Source organism: Saccopteryx bilineata, chromosome 4 (assembly GCF_036850765.1).
Source record: "Saccopteryx bilineata isolate mSacBil1 chromosome 4, mSacBil1_pri_phased_curated, whole genome shotgun sequence".
NCBI classification, from domain to species: Eukaryota; Metazoa; Chordata; class Mammalia; order Chiroptera; family Emballonuridae; genus Saccopteryx; species Saccopteryx bilineata.
The window spans coordinates 289,485,378-289,500,176 of record NC_089493.1 but is presented as its reverse complement, the minus strand read 5'-3'; the positions used below and the strand labels follow the sequence as shown (position 1 = coordinate 289,500,176).

The window sequence follows — 14,799 nt, the reverse complement described above, 5'->3', positions numbered from 1 at the left end:
TCTCTGCTGCCCAAGCGGAGCAGCAGGGTCCAGGACACCCCCAAGCCCTGACCCCACGGGCCAGACCCCACCTGCCCCTGGTAATGGGGCCCTTAGGGACATAGCCTATCCCCCCCACCAGCACCACCAAGGGTGCTTGTAGGAAGAAGCGTAGTGGACACCAGCAATAGAAGAGCAGGAAACACTTTATTCCCAGGCTCTCAGAAGCCCTGTGGCCACTGGTCAAGAGCCCCCTGAATGGGCAGGGCCAGTCCCCATGGCCTGGTCCGTGGAGGCAGGGGCTGGCTGTCTGGGTTTATCCCAGAAGAGGCCTCCCTGGAGACACAGGGATGTGGGAGAGGGGTTATTCTTTCCGGAAAATTAGGCATTTGTTGTTAGCTGGCATATCCACCTTGGAGAGATACATTGGCTGGAGAAGCTGCCCAGGGAGACCCCCCCCCCCAGACCCCCCAACCCTCCCCACCTACCATCCTCTCCAGGAGGAGGCCACTGGCCTGGCCCAGGTCCTTCAAGAAGGCTGTGTCCCGCAGCCCCCACTCTGAGTTCCTGCAGGGATGAAGAGGTAGAGTTGGGGGGGTCACCTAGCTCACCTGCCCTCCCAGCCAGGATCCCTGCCCTCCTAAGCTCTATCTAACCTGTATCTGAGGTTCAGGTCGAAGTCCACGTTACTCTGGGGAGAGATTGTCCCATTGACAGCGTAGGGCTGTGGAGACAGAGGGGCACAGCTCTGCCCACAGACCCAGGGTCAGCCATTCCCCCGTCAACCACTGGGCAGACATGCAGGCTGGCCCCTAGGGGATGAAAAGGACACACTGCTCCCAGCTCCCATGAGCATAGGCAGCTCACGGAGACTGAGAGGGGAAAGTCTGAGCCTGTTTCAACGGTGACAGGGAGTGGGGGTGAGGGCAACTGAAAATACTGAGACAGGAAGGAGGGAGGGGGGGAGTCCAGAAAGGGGGAGACAGCAGAGGCTGGCTGGGATCAAGCCAAGGGAGTTCCATCTCAGGCAGGAGCACTCACCCCATAGGTGATGAGCAGCGCCTTGGGTTTGAGCAGGTGTCCTGCTGCTCTGAAGAGCCCCTAGGGAGGGGGGAGGCAGTAAGGTACTTTCCCCAGGGTTCTTTAGGGGCTGGAGACTCAACCTGAGCTCCTCAGGCCTCAGTGCCTTAGCAAATGGGGCAAACCTAGCATCACGCTCCCTTAGAATGCAGGGGAAAGAGTGCCTCATGGTGCAGGTAGCTGGCCCTTGGGTGGCTCGCCCACGCTCCCACAGACCTCGGTGCAGTTCAGGGGACTGATGTGGATCATGTTGATGCAGAGCAGCAGGTCCAGCGACTGTGGCAGGATCCCGCCCCATTGCTTCCAATCCCAGGTCACGTCTAGGTACAGCGGCGCCTTCACGTTGGACAGCCCCTGGGCCTGAGTGGTGGCCGAGATGCTGTCGGGAGACAGCTCGTGGGTGGGGGCGGCCTGTGCACACATTCCTGACGCCCCCTGCAGCCCTGCTCACAGCGGTCGCGGTGGCATGGGAAGCCGGGGTAGTGGGACGGGGCCACTTTCGCCACCCGGGGTCCCGCCTTCCCCCGCACCTGTCCAGGCAGCGCTGGTCTACGTCTGACGGCTGCCACTCGGCATGGGGGAAGGCCCGCGCGAAGTAGGCCGCGTGCTGGCCGGAGCCCGAGGCCACTTCAAGCACGCGGATGCCGCGCTTTGCCGGGTCCACGTACTGTCGCAGCACGCGCAAGATGGGTTCCTTGTTCCGCTCCGCGGCCGCCGCCACCATCATTATTACCGCGCACTTAATCCACCTTAAACTGCAGTCCCGCTGCCACGAGGCCCCCCGGGAACTGTAGTCCGGCCATCGCGAAGCCCGCCCCCACGGACTACAGTTCCCAGGAGGACGCGCGCAGCGGATTAAAGGGCCCGCATCCTCTGAAGACGCGCCGGGGAGGTACCCTGGCGGGACTTAAGTATATATAAGTGTACGGGGTCGCTGATGTGTAGGCGTTCCTCGCTCCACAGCCTGTGGCCATGGCCGTCCTAACATTTTCACGTTTGTGACTCTGAAACTGTCTCGTTCGCGTTGTACCGGAACACAAGGTTTCCCTATGCTTCCAGTTTCCTCTCGTCCTGAAATTTCTGCTGTCACCAAGTTTTTTCAGTCGAGATAAAAAACAAAATAAGGTATGCGCCGCCCGGGAATCGAACCCGGGTCGCAAGAATGGGAATCTTGCATGATACCACTACACCAGCGGCGCTTGCTGGGTTGGTGGTGGATCGCAAGATCTTCTAGGAGTTGATGACGCAGCCTTCTCGGCAGGGAAATATCACAGCGCACGCGCAGCGCCGCCGCTGCGGTCGCCGCGGAGGAGAGACGCTGCCTGACGCGCCACAGCCTGCAAGAAGGGTAGGACCGCCGGCCGGAGCAGTCCGCGATGGTGGGAGATCACGCAGTGTCGCTTCGGCATCCAGCGCTGGAGGGTGAGGAACCGAGATGAGGGACGTGGGTTTGTGGACCCCTTCGATTGTGGCCTGCGCCGCTGCCCCGTTGAAACCATGGCAACCGCGACCCTTCTGGAGCCCGAGCGGAACTCCGGTTGGGGCGGAGCTTCAGGTGGGCGGGTTTGCGGTCCGGCTCGGAGGAACTGATGCTCAGGGCTTGGGTGTGACCCTGAGCTGAACCGCGGTAGCCTGGGGTCTGCGGGTGTCGTAAGGGGTTAGTGACCCCCGAGTCAAATCGGAGGCCGATTTGTGTCTAGGGTGCTTCCTCAGTTGTCGGCTTTGGGCCCAAGATTCAGAGGGGCCCTTTTTCGCAGGCTGAGGGCCGTGCCCACCTGCAGTCAAGATTAACTGGGCAGGCCCTGGCCGGTTGGCTCAGTGGTAGAGCGTAGGCCTGGCGTGCAGGAGTTCCGGGTTCGATTCCTGGCCAGGGCACATAGGAGAAGCGCCCATTTGCTTCTCCACCCCCCCCCCCTTCCTCTCTGTCTCTCTCTTCCCCTCCCGCAGCCGAGGCTCCGTTGGAGCAAAGATGGCCCAGGCGCTGGAGTGGCTCTGGTCTCAACAGAGCAACGCCCCGGAGGGGCAGAGCATCGCCCCCTGGTGGGCAGAGCATCGGCTCCTGGTGGGCGTGCCGGGTGGATCCCGGTCGGGCGCATGCGGGAGTCTGTCTGACTGTCTCTCCCCGTTTCCAGCTTTAGAAAAATACCCCCCAAAATTAATTAATTAATTAAAAAAAGATTAACTGGGCAGTTTTTTCCGAGTGAGGCCCTCATAACGGACGACACTTAGACTCCGACCCAGACTTTAGCCTGGGTTTGCCCTCCAGGAGCATGCAGGTGGGATCAGGGGCCAGCGTGTGGGTCTGGTCAGACCTGGAGGGAAGGAAGTGAGTGGTGTAGGGTGGCTGGTCCTGACAGTCCCCCTTAGAAAGTTCCATTTCGTAGACCGGTCTCCCTCCTCCTCCAGGAAGACCCGTCATCATTCTGCATTGTGACCTCAACCCCCAGCTTCCTTCAGCGTTCTTTCTTGTCTCACCGCCCTCCGCTTTCCTTACCTGACTCGCTTTCTGCCTCACTTTCTCCTGGATGGTCGGCTGAGCATTTTTCCGTGGTGGAGATGTGTCTCTAGATGCGCATTCCTGCCTGACTCCGCCTGTGACCAGTGATGGTCACCTGAGGTCTCACTGTCTGTGCCCTTCACCCATGCCCCTCACACCACTCCTCACCCACCTAGAGGCACCAGCTTCCTGCTGGCTTCACTTGAGATTCCTGGGGCACAGGCCACCTTGTGATCCTGTCAGATATCTATTCTGTCTTTGTTCCTGGCACAGAGCTCCTAAAACACTGGGATCTCCTGAGTGTTGGGCCGAGAGGAGCATTTGTTATTATTAATAAATCCCTTCAGCTTTACCTGGGTGTATACTAGTGAGGTGGCTCTTGGAGAATGAGGGCTGGTTGCCAGGGGAACCCATCTTGTGATTAAAGGGCTGGAACTTTCAGCCCCACTCCTGACCTCCTTGGAGGTTGAAGGGCTGGAGACCGCGCTAATCAGCACTGACCAATGACTTCATCAGCCGGTGCAGTGGAACCTTCATAAAAACCCTAAATGGTGGGGGTTGGAGACCTGGGTTGGCGAACACGTGGAGGTGCTGGGAGGGTGGCACTCCTGGAGAGCGCGTGGGAGCTCCGTGCCCTTCCCACAGCTTCCGGGAGCGTCTCTGTCTGCGGTTCCCAAGTTGTTCCCTTTATAACGGACTAGTAAACATAAGTAAAGCATTTCCATGAGTCCTATGAGCCTTTCTAATTATGGAGCCCAAGGAGGTCAGTCGTGGGAACCCCTATTTGTGGCTGGACTGTCGGAAACATAGATGACAACCTGGATTTGTGATGTGGTCTGAAGTGGTGGTCTTGTGGAACTGAGCCCTCAGCCTGTGGGGTCTGCACTATGCTGGGCGGTTAGTGTCAGAAATGAGTTAAATTGGTGTCTGCAGAGAACTGGAGAATTGCTCCATGAGGAAAACCTACACATTTGGTGTCAGAAGCGTTATAAATGTAGAAGTTTTCCTTTGTACCATGTGTCCATTCAGAGGAGAGGAGCCCAAGTCAGACTGATTGGCCTGCTTTTCCCACGTCTTATGGGCAGCTTTAAGGAACTGCCCAAATGCCCAGCAGCAATTTCTGTTCAATAGCACTTGTCTCAGGTTGGTAACGACCTGCACATGCATCACTCTCGGCTGGACGCTGTGTGAGCCGTTTGCCCTCAGCATTCACCAAGCTCAGAGCCTCAGAGAGAAGCAGCTGGACAAGGCTGAGCAGCAGCCTTCGCTGCTGGGAGTGCGTGCAAATGTGTGCAGGTATGACCTGTGTGAATACGTGTGAGCATGTGAGTGAACATGTGAGCACGTGTTTTCTGGAACATCTTGGATGTGTGTCAGACTTGGGGAGGATCCCCGGGAGTGCCCACACTGCAGCGCCTCCCTGTGGTCTGGGCATTGGGCCCCAGTCCAGGCCCTGGCCTACTTCCTCCTTCCAGCAAGGCACATGCTGTATTGCACTCCCAAGGCCAGACCTGCCTTGGTGTGTGTGTGTGTGTGTGTGTGTGTGTGTGATACTCAGGAAACACCTGGTGAGGGAAGGGCTCCTAGGCAAGGCCCCCTACCTCCTCCCAGTCCTGCTCACCCACCAAGGGGCTGTGGAGCAAGCCTCTCTGAGTGCTGGCCCCAAGACGACTGGAGCCAGAAAAACAGGGTTCAGGCTGTTTTTCTGAACCTTCCCCCCTCAGGGGGTTCCTCACTTCCCCAGACCCTGCACATACCTTGGGTGCTTTCCCCCCAGTTCCCGTTCCCACTGTCACTCCCCTTGTATGTCTGCTGTAACAAACGACTCTCAAACTTAAAACAACAGACATTTATTTTCTCAGTTCCGGAGGCCAGAAATCCAAAATAAAGGTGCCCACAGGAGGCGCCTTCATCCACGTCCTGGGGGCTCCAGGGATTCCTGGGCTTGTAGCCACCCCACTCCAGCTTGTCTCCATGGTCACCGCCTCTCGATAGCTGGTCACAGCCTCTCGATAGCTCTACGACCAAATATCTTTCTCCTTTCTCTTAAAAGGACACTCATCGTTGGATTTAGGGTCCACCCAAATCCAGGATGACCTTATCTCAAAATCTTTGCCTTATTTATTCCAAATAAGGTGCACGTATCTTTTGGGGACCACTATTCAGCCCACTGCGCACGGGTTTGGGAGTGGACTGGGCAGTCCTTTTAAGCTGGGCGGTGGGTGTGGGAGCATCCGGCCACAGCTGTTTCCTGGAGCCTGCTGATCACCCTCTGTCGGCAGAAGCTCCTCCTCTGGTCTGAGTTGGTGAGGGCATGGATGGCAGATCTGGAAAATGATTGAGGATGACTGAAAACGGAAGCCTCTTTCTTCTTTTATACAAAAGTTTAGTATTGCATCTAGAGCCTTTTTTAGGGTAGAAGCAGCAGCAGGACTCAAGAGCCTAGATGGTGCTCTGCCTTTGTTCTCTAGAAATATGATGGGAAAGGAGTGGGCCAAGGTGGCTGCCATCAGCTCACTGAAGTGAGAGAAAGGGGTCTTGGGGACAGGCTCAGGGGCTTAGCCTGGGATGAACTGCTGCTGCTCACTGTTCCCCTGTTTGCAAGTCTCGTGGGGACCCTTAGAGTTTAGTAGAGAAAAGTAAAGGTGCACGCCTGAGAGGGAAGGAAGGTAGGGGTGTGCTACTGCTCGAACCTCTTGAAAGAGAAGAGCAGTACCTGTTTTTATTATGATGAGTGGGGTCTGTGAGGTAAAGCCCTGGTCTTTCCCTGATAGCCTTTTTGTTTGTTTGTTTGTTTGTTTGTTTTGCATGCTGGGTGAGGCCCCTCCCTCCGACCCCCTCTCAGTCTCCAGGGTGGGTTCCTAACTTTTCTGACAAGGGGGAAGTTGCTGGCTGCACAGTGTTGCCTCTGCAGGACCCACCATCAGACAGTATGATCTAGGGTGTTATGGAAAATTTCTCAGGGCCAAGAGACCAAAGAAAGAGGTTAACCATTCTTAATGTGGTATGGGGACATTTAGGACAATGTGAGATGAATGGGGCACTGGGGTGTGAGCTGTCCCAGGTGAGGGGGAGATGCCTCACATGCTTGTCCGGGCAAGGGCAGTGGCCTGCTCCAGGCCCGAGCACAAACCAGCACACCTGGGGCACATGGGCGGGGCCCAAGCAATCTCTGTGCTGGCTGTATCTAGTTTGTGGGTCCCACAGCAATGAAATCACTGAACAGCCCCCACACAGGGGAAGGCCAGGGAGGTGTGTGTTTGAGGAGACAGAACCCTGCTGGTTCATAACCAACCTGAGTTCTTGGGGGCTCTGGCTGGGCCCAGCCCACGCCCCTTGGATGCCAGGCTTTGTCCAGGCCAGGGCGGATCCAGTGCTCTCAGCTGGGTCCTGGGAGCAGCGAGGCTGGTCAGCCTCCTCTGGCGAAGGCCTGGCCCCTCCGGCTGGTCCCCCCACAACCTGGCCTTCCTCCATCCTCAGTCCCCCTGCCCCCTTGGCTCAGGGTGTCTTAGAGACCACCGAACTGTCTCACCCTCGCACCCCTCCAGCTCCCTGCTTGACCTGTGCCCCCTCCTCTCCTATTTGTCAGGACCATTCAATTGGGCTGGTCTCTCCAGTGCCCGGGGCCCGACCTCTGGCCTCAGACAAGGCCTGTGGGCAGGGCCAGGACATTGGCTACCAGAGGGCTTAAGCAAAGGCTGGGCTGCCTTCCCCTCATTCAGGCCAGTCTGAGGGGGTGCCTCACCTGGAGAGGAGGAGCTGTCGGCGAGCTCCTGTCAGCTTCGGGGACAGAGGTGGGGAGGTGCTCTGGGGCCTTGCTCCCTCTGCCAGGAACACAAACCCTCCCCTCTGGACAGTTCTTCCTCTGACCCTTCACCCCGTGCTGTCTCTCCAGAGTCTGAGCCTGAGCATTGTGCCCGAGGCCACCAGAAAGGCCAGGACAGCCAGCACAGATGATGCAGGAACACATTGTCCTTGATGCTGCCGGGGGAGGCATGGGCACTGCAGGGGAGGAAAGGGGATCCTAGACTCCCCCGACATGCTCTTGTCTGCAGGGCCCAGCCCCCTCTTGCCTCTCAGGGTCACAGGCCCAGCCCAGCCTGAGGAGGCATGTGGGAGGGGGGCATTTGTCCTTGAGCCTTGCTTAGGATATGCAGGGAAAGACAGCCCAGCCAGCCTGGGATGCAAGCTTCCTGGAGGGCCCTTGAGCGGGCCTGGTCACCGTACATGGTGCATGGGGTGGCCCCGGAGGGACTCAGCACAGAGCAGGTGGAGGAGGGGTTCCTCCTGCTGGTTTGTTCCTCTCCTCACCCCTCACTCCTGTCCCCATTGTGGCCTCTGGTTATTGTCTGTCCTGGTCTCTCAGCCCTGCTTGCATAGGAGTCTTCAGACCACTCTGCTGTGAAGCTGGGGTGTGGGGAGGAGGGCTGGATTTGCTCCAGGACTCCCCTGGGTCATTGTGCTGAGGTTAAGCCCCCTTGCCCCTGTGGCAGATGCTCCTAGGTTGAGACAAGGCCCCATTGGACATCCCAGGCCCTGGTACCAGCCGGCAAGAGCCTCATGAAACATTTGTAGGAGCCCTGAGGGACTGGGGGCAAACTCCACGGCTCCTGGACAGCTCTGGGCAGTTTATTTTCTTGGCTGGAAAGATGTTAAGGATTGAACTCTAGCAGGCTCACAAACCCATTCCTCCTCCCCTCACCAGGGCTACAATCTGTAGCCTGGGAGGGACAGCTCTGAGCAGTCTGTGAGTTGGGAGAAAGGAAAGTCATTGTCATCACCCTGTGGGGGTAGAACCCTCCTTGATGGGGTTGCCAAGTGGTCTATGGTGCAGAGCATGCCTTGTTCCTTGACCTCCACGGTCTCTGTAGGTCAGTTGTCTTTGAGGCAATGTCAGTGCAGTGATTCTTTTTTTTAGAGAGAGATGAGAAGCATCAACTCGAAGTTGTGGCACCTTAGTTGATCATTGATTGCTGTATGTGCTGAGCCGGTGACCCCTTGCTCAAGCCAGCCACTGTGGGGTCATGTCTATGATCCCATGCTCAAGCCAGCAACCCCAGGCTCAAGCCAGTGACCTTGAGGTTTTGAACCTGAGTCCTCAATGTCCCAGGTCAATGCTCTATCCACTGTGCCACCACCTGGTCAGGCAGTACAGTGGGTCTTGTATGCTCTCTCCCATGCAGGATGATACAGGCAGGCTAGGTCACCTCACTCACCTCTCTCCCCACATCACACCCCCTACTTGGCTCCTGGATTGATAAGTGGCTTCTTCCACCCTGGAGCTGGGGGTGCACCTGGGCATGGGAGGCTGAGACCTGGAGCAGAATGCACCCACAGCTGCTGTCCCGTGGGGTGGAAGGAAGATTCCCAGGGCATTTGTTAACGGCCCAAACACAAGATGCTAACCCTCTTTTCTCATCTCCCCTCAATCCCAACATCCAGGCCAAGAGGGACCCCTCACACTGGCCAGGCCCACCCAGGCACCTTCACTGAGGCCACTGACAAGAATGGGGGCACCCTCGTGTCCAGGGTGCACAAGGAATACCCCAGCGTCTGTGAATGGCTGGGGGGTTTCTTGGACAACACTGCTGACCCAGCAAACGCCTTGAGCGAGAGCCTCGCCCACGGTCTGAGTGCCCCTTGGCTCACCTGGCCTCGGGGCAGCGCCGTGGACTGGCATCTCAGGTCCCCGTGACACAACCGCTGCCTTGGCTTTGGGCCCTGTGGGGCGGGACGCCTGTTCTTGCCCGCCCCGCCCTAGCCTCTTTGTGCCTGGTGGGGTCAATTTCTCAGAGCCCAGCACCGCCCCTGTCTCGTGCCGTTGGGCCGGTGGAGCCGTGCAGGCCCTTTAAGGGCCGGGGGCGTGTAGCGGGCCCGCCCCCTCTCCGCCGTGCAGCCCGTTAAAGGGGCCGCGCTCACGGCGCCTGCCTAGCGCGAGCTCGGGCAGGAGAGCGCGGGACCTGCCCGCGGGCCGGGTAGGCGAGGGTGTGCGTCAGAGTACCGCACGGGGCGGCCCTTTGCACCATGTACACCATCACCAAGGGGCCCAGCAAGCTGGTCGCGCAGCGCCGCACAGGTGCGCAGGGGCGGGAGGCCGGCACAGCCGGATAGGGGTCCACGCGCCTGGACGGTCCGAGGTGCAGGCGCACCGACAGCTGACGCATCCTCCCTGTACCCGCAGGGCCCACACAGCAGCAAGTGGAGAGCAGGCTCGGCGAACTCCTGAAATGCCGGCAGCCCGCACCGCCCACTCCGCCGCCCCCGCGGGCTCAGCCACCAGAACCCTGGCCCCTGTCAAGGTAAGACGCGGGGCACCGGCTTGAGCTCTGTCCTCTCCTCCCCTCCCCCGCGGGCTGCTGTGGGACCAGTAGGGTGACCTTGGGGAAAGGTTAGCGGAGGCCGAGCCACGTGCTTGGGGTGGGCGGGCGCGCAGGGGCGGGGCGCGCTGACCCCGCCCGCTCCGGTCTGGCCTGTGAGGGCAGCTCTGACTCCCACACCTCAGCCCTACTGGCTCACCTGGCTCCTAGCTGGGTCCAAGGGGGCTGGGTCCGATGTGCTAGACACCCCCATACTCCGGGCCCTGTGGGACCCTGGAAGAAAGCCAACCAGCTCCAAGGTCGGAGGGGCTCCAGGCGTCTGAGTCTGATGTCCTGGCGACCTTGGGCAGGTGCAGAATGGCCCAGGGCGCTGGCACTCAAGGACCCTGTCACTAGCTGCCAGCTCCATGCTTGCAAAGCTCGCTGGGGAAGAGGTGCATGTGGTTCCCTTTGGCCCTGCCAAGCCACTGCCCTTTTCTGACCTTCATCACGAGCACCCTGGCTGGGCCCTGGGGGCCCCCATAGGTGGTCAGGGCTTGTTAGAGCCTGCAGTTTTTGCCTTTTTTGCTGGTGCCAAGAGCCTGAGACCAGCCATAGGAGACTCAGTCTTGGACACTTTGGCCTCCACACTACAAAAACCGGAGATCAGATCCTCCTCTCCCAGAGCTGAACCTTTTACTTGGCTCAAGCCCTGGTTTTAGGTTCAGGTGGTCTATATATTCTTGGGCCCTCACTTTAGTCTAGGCTCGCACAGGCTGAGGGCTCCTGACCTAGACTGTGGGTAGGGGCGGCACACGAGAGCCCCGAGAGGCAGTGCTGAGGAGGGTGCCGACAGGGGGACTTCCCAAGTGGAGGACAAACAGCCTCCAAGGTTGGCCAGGAGGTCACGGGTGTGTATGGGAAGGGAGCGCTTATCCCTCAGCCTGCCCTCTCCTTCAGTTACAGACCTCCAATGCCACGGATGGGGGCACCCTGTGGGGACTCTTCCGGGCTGAATTCCTTCCCAGGGGTCTTCTGTTGGGGGCATGTTGACACTTTGGGGCTGGATCTAGTGAGGAAATGTTCTAGGCTGCCACAGGTGCCTCCTGAGAATGAACGTGAGTGGGCCTCCAGGGCTGCTCCCTGGGACCCAGCTTGTGCAGCTACTGCTGGTCAGCCAGGCAGGGAGTTTGGCGCTGGAATGGCCCAGGTGCTCTCTACTGTCTTACCTGGGGAGACTTATCATCTTCTTCTCCACGATCCCCCTGCTGGGGAAGGCAGGGTGTGTTTGTGCCAGGGTTGGGGGTGCCAGGGAAGGACATAGAAGTATAATACAGAGCCCTTAAAATTCCCACGAGGCCTCACCTCCATCTTCAGTGTGCCCTGAGCCGGCCAGGCATATATGTAGCCTGCCAGGTCCCGGGTTTTAGGGTTCTGACAAGCTGGGCTTGAGGCCGCTGGGCAGCCCACACAGAGTATCGCTACATCTTGCTGGGTGCTGAGGAATCATGAGCAGGAAGAGAGTGTGCTGGCTGTACTGGCTGCCCTTCCCTCCTAGGTCCTTCCCCCTTCCCTGACCTGTCCCCTCCCAGTCTCTGTGGCTTGAAGAGCCTCCACTGGGAGGCCAAAGCCCACCTCCACTGCTGTACCTTCTCAGGGGGCCACCCTCTAAAATGGCTCTCCCCTGACTTCCTGCCTATCTTCCTTTTCTTCTCTGCAGAGCCTTTTCACTACCCCTATCCCTCACCCTGACTGGCCCAGGCGAGAGCAGGGTGTCTGGGTCGCTGCTCTATCCACCCTGCAGACCTGGTGCTCTGCAGATGTTCAGTGTCTGGCCCACTAAATGGACAGGCTTGGGTCATGGGTGCTGCCCATGGTGGTGAACAGGCCACATGAGTCTTGACCTCTGACAAGCATTCCCTCCTAGCCAGAGACAGGAGAGAATCAGATCAATGGAGGCCATATCAGCTGTTAGGGAGAAGATAAAATGGGGCCATGTGACCACCAGAGGTCCAGGGGCAGACAGACAATCAGATGGGTAGGGGAGGGGGCGTGGGGCCTGTATGAAATGTGGGCTTTGTGGTCAGACAGATGTGCAATTCAGATTAAGTCCTGATGCTGCTATCTGCTCACAGCATGTTACCTTCGACAGGTCACTTCTCTTTTGAGCCCAGGTTTTTAGGCTGAAAAGCGGTGGTAGTCTGCCTTGGGGGGTCTTGGAGGGGACTAGGTGAGAGGATGCCCCTGCTGGTGCTGAGCAGGGACTTGGGTGCTGTGGGCTGGAGCTGGCCAGTTGGCAGTGTCCCTGGGAACAGGCACAGAGTGGCCTTCGTCTACAGGAGCACACGAGAGCCTGCGCCCTTCCCTCCAGAGAGCCTATGTGTTGGCTTTATGTAACCACAGTAACTGCCGCAGGGGGTGGCCAGGCTAGAGGGGCAGGTGGGTGTCCGCCACTACCGTGGTCCCTGTGATTTGAAGCCCAGGGCTGCAATTCTGTTCTTTAATGTTCAGCCTGCAAATCCCCCTGAAGTTTGCAGCCTAGCAGGAGGTGGGAGGGGCAGGCGAGGGGCAATCCAAGTCACACCCTCTGGTTTATACAGCTAGACTCGGGGGAGCCCCACGCCCTAGATTCCCTATAGCCCACAGTTGGTGGGACCGGTGCCCCTCAAGACACTCCTCGTTATTTTAGTGCCCCTCTTGGCCGAGGAGGAAGTCCGAGCGGCAGTGGGGCACCTGAGCCCAGGATGGAAAGCAGGCAAGTGCCTGGCGGAGTGGCACGTGCAGCCCAGGACTCCTCCCAGCTCCCACTTCCTGTTGTAGGTGCGGCCCCACTCCCTCCAGGGCCCATCGCTATCTGGGGCCCAGCTGGCCAGGATGGGCCCAGTAGCCATGTGGAGAGAGCGTGCCCACTGGGCCAAGCTCCAGCACTTGGGGGCCGTCTCGTTCAGCATTCCCACTCCCATGAGCAAGAGGCTTGCCCTTGTCTGGGGCCTGCAGGAATGGGTCAGGGGTATGCAGGCACACCCTCCCCACACAGGCCGACCCACCCCATACTGGATGTCCTCCTTTGGGGCTCATCCCTGTGGGGCCTGGAGCAGAGGCCATTGGGCTCTTGTTTGGGGCCTTATTCCCACACTGTGGCATCAGTGAGATGGACAAGCTTCTGTGGGGAGAAGATGGCCAAAAAACTGCCTGGTGGGTAGGGTTGGGACTGAGTGACCTGGTCACAGCTCCAGTCAGAACCTGGACTGTTGGCCAAGCAAGGGGAGGTGGGAGGCAGGTGGCAGGAGACGCCTGAGAGACCCTAGGAGGGGTCCTGCATGCCTTGAGCATGGAGCCCTGCTGGGACACAGGAGTGCCTCAGGGCTACGGGCTGTTAGAAGGCTGCAGTTCAGGGAAGGGCGCAGGCTGGGCCTGGCCTGGGGGCAGTGGGTATGGCCTGAGGCTGTTCCTGGAACTCTGCCAGGCAGCACCTGGGCTTGGGACAGTCACCATCTTCTCCCTCTTCCCACAGTCCGGGGCCAAGGCTTGTGTTCAATCGAGTGAATGGCCGGCGGCCCCCCACCACATCCCCATCCATCGAGGCAACCCAGGAGACCTATACACTGGCCCACGAAGAGAATGTCCGCTTTGTGTCCGAAGGTAGTTTGGAGGCCCAGGGGTGTGGCCCCGGCCACTGGTCTTCTTCCCCACTGTAACCTGACTCACGGCCGGAGGACTGGGTTTTTCCTGGGCCTTCAGCCTGTTTGTCCTTGGCGTCCAGCAGGCTGCCCACTTCCACTTCTGGGCTGTGGTCCAGAGTGGCCACCAGACCCTGGTGGGGAGACAGGGTTCCGGGGGCCTGGTTCAGCCTGCCTGCCCTCTCCCTACAGCCTGGCAGCAAGTGGAGCAGCAGCTGGGTGGTGGCCCAGCCAGTGAGAGCAGTCCAAGGCCTGTGCAGTATGTGGAGAGGACCCCCAACCCGAGACTGCAGAGTGAGCCCTCCCCCGCCCTCAGGGAGTCCCCTCCGCTCCCACCCTGACCTGAGCCCTTCCAGGTCTAGCCCTAGGGGACAGTGAAGGGAACTTGGACCTGACCCATGTCTTCACAGTTGCCTGCCATATTTGGGGTCTGGGTGTAAGGGGCTGTGGTCAGCGTGAAGGGAGAGGTTGGAAAGTAACCTCCCTGTCTAACCTTCTGCTTTGTCCACAGACTTTGTACCCATTGACCTGGATGAATGGTGGGCACAGCAGTTCCTGGCCAGAATCACTAACTGCTCCTAGCCACTGCCTTGGAAGGAACGCTGCCTGACAGGCCTGGCCCTGCCCCGTGGCTGACCCTCTGCTAGAAGAGGACCATGACACCCTGTAGACCACTGCAGCGGGTCGTGTTTCCCCTGGGCCAAGCTGGATGCCAGCGACACCTGAAGTGCCAGCATTTGGACTTTTATACCTTCTGACCCCTTGGCCCAGCTGTCCCAGGCTGCCAGGGGCCAGGGGCTGAACCTGTTTTACCTCAATCCTGCTCACTGTGCCTGTGGACCAGCCCCTGGGGCTGGCACAGTGGAGCTCCAGGCTAATAAAGTCAAGAAACTGCCTTTTCAGAGTGGCCTTTACTTGGTGTGTGGGGGTAGAGGGATCCTCTTGGCTTCTTGCCTAAGTGCCTTCCTGTGTCCTGAGAAGTCTGTGCAGCCCACCCTGCCCCTCCTGACACCCATTCCCGCTTCCTCTCCCTGTTGGTGTTGGCAGGTGCATGAGCCCAGCTGTGCGGCCCAGAGATGTTCTGTAACTGGCCCCCAGAATGGTGGTCCAGAGTCCCAGGATTGGGGCCAGGTCTCAAGACACATGGTACTGCCTGACCAGGCGGTGGCGCAGTGGATAGAGCGTCGGACTGGGATGCGGAAGACCCAGGTTCGAGACCCCGAGGTCACCAGCTTGAGCGCGGGCTCATCTGGTTTAAGCAAAAAGC

General features: G+C 59.1%; 2 protein-coding genes and 1 non-coding gene across 4 annotated transcripts; 1 reads left to right on the top strand and 2 right to left on the bottom strand.

Annotated features, from left to right (window-relative positions):
• Positions 1-167: 167 nt before the first annotated feature.
• On the bottom strand, positions 168-1,867 carry METTL26 (methyltransferase like 26). Its single transcript, XM_066278372.1, has 6 exons — positions 1,590-1,867; positions 1,276-1,438; positions 1,021-1,080; positions 636-703; positions 468-546; positions 168-391 (listed from the first exon to the last, which is right to left on the bottom strand). Exons 1-6 carry the CDS (start codon positions 1,784-1,786, stop codon positions 344-346), a joined length of 615 nt encoding a protein of 204 aa, XP_066134469.1. The 5' UTR covers positions 1,787-1,867; the 3' UTR covers positions 168-343.
• Positions 1,868-2,187: 320 nt separating this feature from the next.
• TRNAG-CCC (transfer RNA glycine (anticodon CCC)) lies at positions 2,188-2,258 on the bottom strand. Its single transcript has one exon. It is a non-coding gene; the product is annotated as a tRNA-Gly (tRNA).
• A 71-nt stretch (positions 2,259-2,329) lies between these two features.
• Positions 2,330-14,428, top strand: MCRIP2 (MAPK regulated corepressor interacting protein 2). Of its 2 annotated transcripts, none has more exons than XM_066275408.1 (5): positions 2,330-2,481; positions 9,738-9,855; positions 13,367-13,494; positions 13,725-13,826; positions 14,044-14,428. In XM_066275408.1, the coding sequence occupies exons 1-5, from the start codon at positions 2,436-2,438 to the stop codon at positions 14,112-14,114; spliced, it is 465 nt and encodes a 154-aa protein (XP_066131505.1). In that variant the 5' UTR covers positions 2,330-2,435; the 3' UTR covers positions 14,115-14,428. The 2 variants fall into 2 exon arrangements, with proteins under 2 accessions (XP_066131505.1, XP_066131504.1); XM_066275407.1 differs by lacking the exon at positions 2,330-2,481 and adding an exon at positions 9,443-9,632.
• Positions 14,429-14,799: the final 371 nt, after the last annotated feature.